This window comes from Trichechus manatus, unplaced genomic scaffold (assembly GCF_000243295.1).
Source record: "Trichechus manatus latirostris isolate Lorelei unplaced genomic scaffold, TriManLat1.0 scaffold00040, whole genome shotgun sequence".
NCBI classification, from domain to species: Eukaryota; Metazoa; Chordata; class Mammalia; order Sirenia; family Trichechidae; genus Trichechus; species Trichechus manatus.
In genome coordinates, this window is record NW_004443976.1 from 12,979,349 (window position 1) to 12,989,429 (window position 10,081).

Below are 10,081 nucleotides of genomic sequence, written 5' to 3' on the forward strand. Positions count from 1 at the left end.
CCCCGCGCCCGCCCCAGGCCAGTCCGCGGGAGCTGTGAAATGGGGGACCGGCTGGGTCCAGCCTCCTCCAAGAGCTTTCACTTCCCCGTCTGGCTGTGGCGCCGCGGCTTGCACTGCAGTCACATGGCAAGATAAACCTGCAGGAAGCCAGGCTCCCGACCGGCCGGGCACTCGAGGGTCAGGGCAGTGACCAGCGACGGGATGCAGCAGTCCAGGGGCGTTGCCACCGAGGGGCGGGCGGGGGGGCGCGGGCGGGCCTGACGTCACTACTGCCCTTCCACTCCACCCCCCGTGGTATTTACCTTCGAAAAGTGGTGGCGGCTGCAGGTACCGGAGTAGTGGGGCGGCGGGGAGGGACTAGCTCTACTAGGGCTCACCGCCAAACCGAGCTAAGCCGAGGGGATGCCCTGCCTCATTCCCTCCTCCCACACCCCAGAGACAGTCCAAATTCTTCCCTCCCAGACAGACCCTTCCCAGTAGGATCAGCCACTCCCATCTCCACCCTCAATCAAACTCTGCCTTTGAGGGTTTGAGTTCTCAAATTTTGAGCCCTGAGTGCTCATCCTCAACCCTAATTTCCCACTTTTAAGATTAACCCCCATTCTGGTCCCTGAACTCCCATCCTCAGCCCTGAAAACCCTATTCTCAGCTCCTAACACGCATCCACAGATTCCTCCGCAGGAGACTCTCAAACCCAACCCCTCCCCGGTTTTCGTGACCAAGCCCCAGACTCTCTTGCCACCACTCCCACCCTCACCATATATCCCCCTTCCTCTGCTCAGTCTGGGTCCAGGCCCTGTGCCCCCGAAGACATGGAGTTTGTGTCTGGATACCGCGATGAGTTCCTTGATTTCGCTGCCCTCCTCTTTGGCTGGTTCCGCAAGTTTGTGGCAGAGCGAGGGGCTGTGGGGGCCAGCCTTGAGGGCCGCTGGCGACAGCTGGAGGCTCAGATCCGAAGGCTGCCCCAGGACCCCGCCCTTTGGGTGCTCCATGTGTTGCCCAACCGTAGTGTGGGCATTAGCCTGGGGCAAGGGGCAGAGCCAGGCCCTGGGTCAGGCCTGGGGGCTGCCCGGCTCCTAGGAGAGGAGCCTCCACTCCATCTGCGAGATCTGAGCCCCTATGTCAGCTTTGTCAGCCTAGAGGATGGGGAGGAAGGCGAGGAGGAAGAGGAAAATGAGGAGGAGGAGAAAGGAGAGGATGAGGATGCAGGCCCAGAGAAGGTGGAACCAGAGGAGGATGGGGAGCCAGCCACTACCAGCAGGGAGTCTCCCCAGGAAGCAAACCCTCCGGGGGAGCCAGAGGAGGCTGAGCAGGAGGCAGGAGGTGGTGAGGATGCTTGCAGAGAGGACAGGGCAGAGGACGAAACAGGGCCGGAGAAGAGAAAGGGACGGAGAAGTGGTAAGAACTCAGGGCTTGCCCTGCCTTACCTCCTGCCCCACCACACTCCACCTTCCAGAGCACTCTCCCACCCTCCAGAACCCAGCCAGGGGTCACAAACTGATGACCTTCAGGAGGTGTTTTCATTGACCCACAGTGTTTTTTAATTTGAGCCAACATTTAAACCTTGAAAGAAAAAAAAAATTCAGAAATTATTTAGTATTTATACTTTCTTAAGAAAAATCTAAAGTTCCGACAGCAGGCCTACGTTTCTACAAGACGGCCTACTTCTTGATGCGGCACGCCCTTTCCACCTAGTCCCCTTTACCCACAGGTTATTTGCCTAGCCCCTGTAGGCCTTTGAATTTGGAATTCTGACCCTGACCATCTTTGCCCCCTGACTTTTCCCTCTTTCCCCAGAGACTGCCCCCCTGCACCTTTCCTGCCTCTTGCTGGTGACGGATGAACATGGCACCATCTTGGGCATCGACCTACTAATGGATGGAGCCCAGGGGAGCGCAGGCCGGGGCTCACGAACGGAGAACCTGGCTCCTCGGGCCTATGCTCTCCTCTGCCACAGTATGGCCTGCCCCATGGGATCCGGGGACCCCCGAAAGCCCCGACAGCTTACTGTGGGAGACGCCCAGCTGCACCGGTACAGAAATCTAACATCTGAGGGTAGGAGGCCTGGGGGCCTGGACTCCTGAGCCCCCAGCCTGACACCATCTCTACCCCCATCCAGAGAGCTGGAGAGCCTGGTCCCAAGGCTGGGAGTGAAGTTAGCCAAAACCCCAATGCGATCATGGGGTCCCCGGCCAGGCTTCACCTTTGCCTCCCTTCGAGCTCGAACCTGCCATGTTTGTCACAAGCACAGCTTTGAAGTGAAGCTGACACCCTGGTGAGCAGCCAGCAAAGATGGAGTGAGAGGGAGGAGGACCCCAACAGTCAGGCCAACACAAAGAAAGCAGGCTGTTGGGGGGCCCAGCAGACAGACAGAGTGAGGAGCAGGAGATAAGATGGGACAAAAGTACAACAAACAAGCTGTTAGAGTATGCAGATAGACCGACTGACACATGGGCAGCTTCAGGGCAGAGGGATAACAGACAAAGGACCTACAGAGTAGCACCCCATGTCTCCCAGCCCCCAGTGTGGTGCTGTCTTGTACTGTGGAGAGGCTTGTCTCCTGGCCGACTGGCGACGATGCCCAGATGATGTGAGCCACCGATTCTGGTGCCCGAGGCTTGCAGCCTTCATGGAGCGGGCGGGAGAGCTGGCAACTCTGCCTTTTACTTACACTGCAGGTACCATCCGGAGGTCAGGATTGGGACGGGGGCCTGGGTACCTAGGAAGGGAAACAGGGCCTTGGTGTTGAAGGCTATGTGCTGGGAGCTGGGGGCTAGATCCCTGGGGCTGGAGACAGGGTCTCTGGAGCTGAGGACTGAGTGCCAGCATTCCTGAGTGAGCTTAGGGGACTCCAGGATAAGGATTCAAACACTTGCTCCCTTCCCAGCTCTACCACTAACTGGCATTGTGACCTTACACAAATCGCTTTCCTTCTCTGAGTCTCTGTTTCCTCATCTGCAAAATAGGAATACAAACAAATGTTAAAACTCAAGGAATTGTTATAAGGGTTACGTGGGCTCCGTGCCTGGCCCACTGTAGACATTCAGGAATGTTAGTTCCCTCTCTGACGAGAACCAGACTCAGACCCAGGGTCCTTGGGGGATGCTGAGGAGAGCTAAAGTCTGGGGTCCTAGCCACCAGGCCCTCAGCCTCTCCCTCCTCCTCTCCAGAGGTGACCAGTGAAACTTTTAACAAGGAGGCCTTCCTGGCCTCTCGGGGCCTCACTCGTGGCTACTGGACGCAGCTCAGCATGCTGATTCCAGGACCCGGCATGCCCAGACACCCCAGGGGCAACACACCATCCCTCAGCCTTCTTCTCAGTGGTGCGTGTGGCTTCTCTTCAGGCTTGGGCCCCTCAGCCTAGAGGGAAGTTGTCCAGGTCCCAGATAACCCCTCCGCACACACACCAATCCCCTTCCCCCACCACTTTCCAGGGCCATTACAGGCCATTCTCCAACCCTCAAAGAAGTCACTCCTGCCTACCCCTTCCAGAAGCCCCCTCCCCAGGCAAATTCCCACTCTACTTGCTGCAGCTCCAGGCCATCTCCAAGGAGACACAGCTCCTTTGGAAGGAAGAGGGGGATGGGCCAAGTGGGGGTCTCACTGACACCATGCCCCCCTCTTCCTATCATCCTCTCAGGAGATCCCTACCAGCTTCTCCAGGGGGATGGGCCTACCTTGATGCCTCCTGTGCCCCTAGATTCACCCAGGAGTCTCTTCGGTGAGTTGGAGGGGCCCTGAGGGAGCTAGGGGTAGGGACAGGGCTGAAGGACCAGAAGCCTGGGTCCCTAAGAAAAAGAGGGCTATTAGTTTGGAGCAGTTCGGGTGTGGGCCTGGGGCCAGGTCCCCCTGTAACCCACTCTCCCCAGGCTCATGGCAGGATTACTACACGTGGCGGGGCCTCAGCTTGGACTCCCCCATGGCTGTGCTTCTCACCTACCCACTGACTGTGTACTACGTCATCACCCACCTGGTGCCGCAGTCCTGTAAGGAGAGCCAGGCGGGGGGGGGGGGAGGAGTGCATGGAGAGGGGCACAGGGAGCTGGCAGAAGGGAGGGAGGCCATGTCCTTAAAAAGTTGGCTTCTCACCCAGTCCCAGAGCTGAACATCCAGAATAAACAGTCTCTGAAGATCCACGTGGTAGAGGCTGGGAAGGAATTTGATCTTGTCATGGTGTTTTGGGTATGTCCCACGAGGCCTAGAGGTTGGGCATTTGGATGTGGGGAGGTGGACACAGGGTAGAACCCACATCTGTCCTCCTCTCTGGCCTTCAGGAGCTTTTGGTCCTGCTTCCCCATGTGGCTCTGGAACTGCAATTTGTGGGTGACGACCTGCCCCCTGAGAGTGACCAACAGCATTTTACTCTGCAGAGGGTGAGGGCTGAGGGGAGCCCTGCTCTTCAGTCCTGATCTCTCTACTGTCCTTCTGACTAGGCCCCTCCTTTCCTCTCCCCACCCCCATCTTGCCTGTGCACCCTCTAGTACCCTCACTGACAGTGGCTTCCCCACCCCACTCTTGGCCCCCCAGGATGGCCCCGAGTTGTCTGTCCGCCCTGGTTCTGGAGTATCAGCACGGCTCAGCTCTGGGACAAAGGAGAAGGGGGGCCGCAGGGACCTGCAGATCAAAGTGTCAGCACGGCCCTACCACCTGCTTCAGGGGCCTAAGCCTGACCTGGTAATCGGTGAGAGCCTGGGGCCCAGGGGCAGGTGGGGAAGGTGGGGGAGAAGTTACCCATGGAAGCCAGCTTCTCCCTGATGTCTTCCTGCAGGATTTAACTCCGGCTTTGGTCTCAAGGACACTTGGCTGAGTTCTCTGCCCCGGTTACAGGTGGGGAATGGGGACAAAGGGGATCGTCATCTCCTGCCCAGCCTCTCCTCTTCCTGAGTCCCTGGACTCTCTCCTCTTGCCCATCATCTGCTCCACAGACCTGGGGGGCGCGCACGGGTCCGCTTGTCCCTCTGTGTCTGTCTGGTACCTCTCCCCCATCCTGGTGTGTTCTGGGGCCTCAGTTTCCAGCCCTGTCGGCCACCCTGGTTGCCTGAGAGGTACCTGGGGGTTGGAGCCTCAGAGAGCATCTCTGATGCCCCGCCCCGCCCCCAGTCCCTCCGCGTGCCGGCCTTTTTCACCGAGAGCAGCGAGTACGGCTGTGTGATGGACGACCAGACCATGGCCGTGGCCACAGGAGGAGGCACCAGCCCTCCACAGCCCAATCCCTTCCGCTCCCCTTTTCGCCTCAGAGCGGCCGACAACTGCATGCCTTGGTGAGGGCCCTACTTCCTTCCTGAGCCTTAACTTCTCTTCCTCCGCATCCTAAAAGGCCCATTTCTATCCTCTCTGCTCTTGGGACCCTCCTTGCCCATCCGTACCACCCGACTTCTCTGCCCTCGCGACTTGCCACCACCCGCGCTGGTCTCAACAACTCCCCAACACACTCCTCTTGAGATCCAGCCAAAGAATCTTCTGATTCCTCGCCCCACTCCCGAAAAGGACCCTGGCCCCGCCCCTGACCGCGCCCACGTGCCTCCCTCAGGTACTGCAACGCCTTCCTCTTCCATCTGGTGTACAAGCCCACGCAAGGGAGTGGGGCCCGCCCGGCGCCCGGCCCTGCGCCCCCGGCCCCAATTCCTGCGGCTCCTCCAGCCCCCGCCCGAAGACGCCGAGGAGAGAAGAAGCCTGGGCGGGGGGCCCGCCGGCGGAGATGAGCGCTGAGATAGTAGCAGGCCACCCTCTCCCCCAACACACGTTGGAAAGGAAAAATTGAAAAACACAAGGCCGAGGGGGAGTACTGGTTGGTGGAACACGAAAAGGTAAATAAAATTACTTGTTTGAAATCACTGAGTCATTGACCTTTTCATTTTTGTTGTAAATTGCCGTGGAGTCGATTCCAGCTCATGGCGACCCCATGTGTGCAGAGTAGAACTGCTCCATAGAGTTTTCAAGGCTGTGACCTTTGGAGGCAGTTCACCAGGACTGTTTTCTGAAGGGGCCCTGGGTGGGTTCTAACTGCCAGCCTTTCGGCGGATAGTCTAGCGCGTAATAGCCAAACGCTTCACCGGGGTCTTGCGGCACCCAGAGATCCCTTTTGATCATATGTTCAAAATCGGATCATTAAACTGGGAAATGATGAAGAGGGAGAGAAGGATTTAGGGATGGTTTAGTTTCCCCCTGAGTCCCTGGGTGGTGCAAACAGTTAATGAGTCCACCCAGAGGCACCTCAGAAGAAAGGCCCTGGCAATCTACTTCCCCTAAATCAGCCATTGAAAACCCTATGGAGCACAGTTCTACTCTAACATGCATGCGGTTGCCATGAGTCGGAATCCACTCAATAGCAACTGGTTTTACTTTCCCTCAGCCCCCTTCAGGCTCTCTGACGCTGTACGCTCTCTTGCCTGGGACTCTGACCCTCCTTAGTAATTCAAAATCTCTTTTAATTTATATGTTGCTGAGTCATTTTCCAGCCCCAATAACCCTTAGGAACCCACTCTAAGGATAGAAGCAGAAAGTGTCTTCTACTAAGATGGCAGGAATATCTCACCTAACCTCCTAGGAACACACAGACCCTTTGGTTTAGCTTCAGTGAAAGGCCCCAGACACCAGTTGTGCAAGTTAGAAACTTGGCAGCCATCCTTCACTCCGCTGGCTCTCATCCCTCATACCCAGTAACAAGCAACTCCTGCTGAGTCAGTGTCCTAAAATCACTTAAATCTATCAGCTTATTTCCAGTCCCATTGCAAACTGTATTGCAGCCAGAGTATTCCTTCTAAAACAGACATTTGAACACATTACTCCTTAATGCCTTTACGCACATTACTGCTTAAATCCCTTCAGTGAGTTCTCTCAGCTCTTAAAAAAGTCTCGAGTGTGGGCTGGACTTAGTGAATAGAGTACAGAAAGGAAAAAATAGTGGAGAAACCTGGCAAACACCACCTTAAACAAGTGATCGAGGTTAACAATAAGTAATAAGTCATGCTGATATGGTGTGCCCCCTGACTTGATGTGATGAGAAGGCCACATCAACTCTGTGGTATTCTTCGTGAAAATCTATGACCTCAGTCCAACCACAAGAAAGCACCAGACAAATCCAAATTATGGGACAGTCTACAAAATACCGGACAACTATTCTTCAACAGTGTCAAAGTCATGACAGGCAAGCCCAAGAAACTGTCACAGATTGGAAGAGACTATGGAGATATGACAATGAAATATGATGTGTTATCCTGGATTCGATCCTGGAATAGAAAAACTAGAGAAATCCAAATAAAGTCTGTAGTGTAGCTAATCGTATTGTAGCAATGCTAATTTCTACGTACTGATAAACTTACCGTGGTTATATAAGATGTAGCATTAGCGGAAGGTGAGTGACGAGTATATGTGAGCACTCAACTATCTTTATAACTCATCTGTAAATCTAAAATTATTTCAAAATAAAAGTTTTTAAAAACCTGGTTCAGATTCCTTGGTAGGGCTTTTAAGCATGGCATCTATCATTCTCTTTTATTATAAACATTTTATTACTAAATTTCCAAATATATACAAGTCCAGAGACTTAGCATAATGAATCTCCATATACCTGCACATCACCCAGCTTCAACAATTATCAACATTGTGCCCGTTTTATTATCCCCTCTCCCACTTTTTTCCCCAGAGTGTTTAAAAACATACCCCAGACATCATCTCACCGATAAGCATTTATAACTAATAAGGATTTTTTTAATGTAACTGCCATGCCATTATCACACCCAATAAAATTAACAATAATTCCTTAATACTTTATAACACCCAGTTCGTATTTCATATTTCTTCAATTATCTCAAAGATGTCTTTTACACTTGGTTTGTTCCAATTAAGAAATAAATAAGACCCACTCATTACTTTTGGTTATTACGTCTCTTAAGTCTCTTTAGTTCTATAACAGACCTCCCTTCCTTTTATGTCTTTTTTGTTGTCATGCCACTGATTCGATAAGAAATGGAATCATGTGTCCTGTAGAATGTTCCTCATTCTGTGTTTGGATGATTACTTCCTCCCAGCATTGTTTAATTTGTTCCTCTATCTCCCTTATTTCCTGTAAACTGGTAATCTAGACGACTAAGGCCCTTTTTATGTAGTCCCTGCAAACTTCCGCAGGCTGATCTCATGCCACTTCCCGCCCCAGTCTGCCCTCCAGCCAGACGCCTCTAAACAAAGAAGCCACAATCATCGTAGAACTTGCTCAACTGACTCCTACAGGGCTCAGCCTAAACACCACTTCCTTTTAGAGAGCGAGGCCTTCCCTAACTTAGACCCCCCAGTTAGACCCTCAGCTCACCTTGTGTGTCCTCTTTGGTGACTTTTATCACACTTGTAATCTCTTGTCCACCCTTCCAACTGGGAACCGGGAAAAGATAGTAGTACATCTACCCCTCAGGGTCTAGCCTGGCTTGGCACACGGTAAAAACCAGTTGCCCGTGGACTTAACCCTGACTCATGGCGACCTCATGAGTGTCAGAGCAGAACTGTGATCCATAGGATTTTCTTTTTCTTTTTTCACAGATAAGATCTTTCATTTGTCATTATTAATAATCTGAATTTTAAACAGATTCTTGAACAGGTGACTCATAGCTATCAGCTTGTTCAACTTGAGCACCTGTCTCATCTCAAGTAGCTTTTCCAGAACTACTACCTTCACTGTGAAGCTCCATGAGTTTTCCCAATTCAAACTTGAGCTTCTTCAGCATTTTTACTTTTCTAACAAACACATCATGGAGAGGATAAATAGATTGGCAAGCCTTTTCTATGTCTTTTCCAGTGCTGTCTGGAATCAATTTGTTGACCCCTTCTTTCAAGTCATTTGCCTGCACCTCTCAGATCATGAGTTCCATCATTTTCTTCCGGATTTGGCGGACCTGTTGGTGCTGAGCATAAGCCATCTTCCGAATCTGATTGTTGTGTTTTTTAGTAAAACCAACACAGAACAGATAAAGCAAATAACCATCGGTAGCCTTGACGTCAACATGAGCTTCAGTCATTGTCTGCCATTTGTTGACCATGGAGCATATTTTGTCACGGGTAAGCTCCATGCCGTGGAAGTTGGTCAGGCAGTTTTTGCCCTGAACAGCCTCAGTAATTAGCTTGAATTTTCTAAATGCAAATTCATCGTTCCGCGGATCGGCAAGGCTCCCTTCAAAAACACGACCCCTGAGGCCATCAGATGCAATTTTTGTTCCTTGCAGCCTTGTGACTAGTGTTTTCCCGATATTTCTAATATTAAACACAAATGGTGTTTTCACACCATCCTAATCTTTCTTAGAAAATGGATCAATCACTTTCTTCTTGGCTCCATTTTTGCCACCTTTGTAAGGTGCTTGTTCTTGCCGACCGCCGTGGTGCTGCTCAGAGAGCCAAAAGGCTCCATGGGATTTTCAATGGCTGATTTTTTGGAAGTAGACTACCAGGGCTTTCTTCTGAGGTGCCTCTGGGTGGACTCAAATATCCAAACTTTCAGTTAGCAGCAAGCGGGTTAACCTTTTGCACCACCCAGGAACTCCTGGCACATGGTAGAATCTCAATAAGTTTATCAAATTGCCTTTCTCCACCATTCTTTCCACCCTCTTCCCTTTCCCTCTCAGCTTCAACTCCTACAACCATATCGGGGAAGCCTAGGTCCCTGGCAGATTGTAGGAAAACAACTTTTCATCACTCTCTCGGCCAGAAAATAACCGCCTGGGATCACTCTATAGATTGGGTAGGGCAGGGGGGAGTCGAAGGAATGAAGGGTGGCTCCCTGGTTCCCAGGTGGGGCAACTGGAAAGAAGGAAGTGCCAACTGCGCATACTAGGGACACAGAAAGAAGAGGAGAGGGGTTGGTGCAGTTGGAAGGGAGTCAGAGAGAACGATAATGAATTCAGAGTGGGACGTGTTAAGTTTGAGATATTTGTGGGATATCCTGGGAGAGGTTCCGGTGGGCAGTTGAAATGTGAGATGGAACTCGCACACTGGAGAGTAGATGAGAGCGTCGGAAGAAAGTGAAAACAGGCTTTAAAAACAGAATCCTGGTGTGGCAGGCTGAATAACGACTCCCAAAGATAACCAGGTGCTAATG

The 10,081-nt window shown here is 52.2% G+C and overlaps 1 protein-coding gene and 1 pseudogene across 3 annotated transcripts; one reads left to right on the forward strand and one right to left on the reverse strand.

The window, feature by feature from the left end:
* The first annotated feature begins 299 nt into the window (after positions 1-299).
* On the forward strand, positions 300-5,831 carry ZMYND15 (zinc finger MYND-type containing 15). 3 transcript variants are annotated; one of them, XM_004376076.2, is made up of 14 exons: positions 300-327; positions 783-1,398; positions 1,798-2,032; positions 2,120-2,275; positions 2,518-2,678; positions 3,171-3,323; positions 3,641-3,721; positions 3,870-3,986; positions 4,094-4,182; positions 4,275-4,373; positions 4,528-4,681; positions 4,769-4,827; positions 5,101-5,261; positions 5,531-5,831. In XM_004376076.2, the coding sequence occupies exons 2-14, from the start codon at positions 813-815 to the stop codon at positions 5,700-5,702; spliced, it is 2,223 nt and encodes a 740-aa protein (XP_004376133.1). In that variant the 5' UTR covers positions 300-327; positions 783-812; the 3' UTR covers positions 5,703-5,831. The 3 variants fall into 3 exon arrangements, 2 of the variants coding, with proteins under 2 accessions (XP_004376133.1, XP_004376134.1); XM_004376077.2 differs by lacking the exon at positions 3,870-3,986; XR_001121486.1 differs by lacking the exon at positions 300-327 and having other exon boundaries at positions 4,745-4,827.
* Positions 5,832-8,617: 2,786 nt separating this feature from the next.
* On the reverse strand, positions 8,618-9,394 carry LOC101359968 (40S ribosomal protein S3a pseudogene; annotated as a pseudogene).
* Between the last annotated feature and the right edge of the window lie 687 nt (positions 9,395-10,081).

What these genes read in the sequence shown, in the direction of transcription:
- ZMYND15 (XM_004376076.2), top strand. Translation starts at nt 813, where the DNA reads ATGGAGTTTGTGTCTGGATACCGCGATGAGTTCCTTGATTTCGCTGCC. An exon ending in GGAGACGCCCAGCTGCACCG is followed by an intron (nt 2,033 to 2,119) that starts GTACAGAAATCT and finishes ACCCCCATCCAG; the next exon opens with AGAGCTGGAGAGCCTGGTCC. An exon ending in CCTCAGCCTTCTTCTCAGTG is followed by an intron (nt 3,324 to 3,640) that starts GTGCGTGTGGCT and finishes TCATCCTCTCAG; the next exon opens with GAGATCCCTACCAGCTTCTC.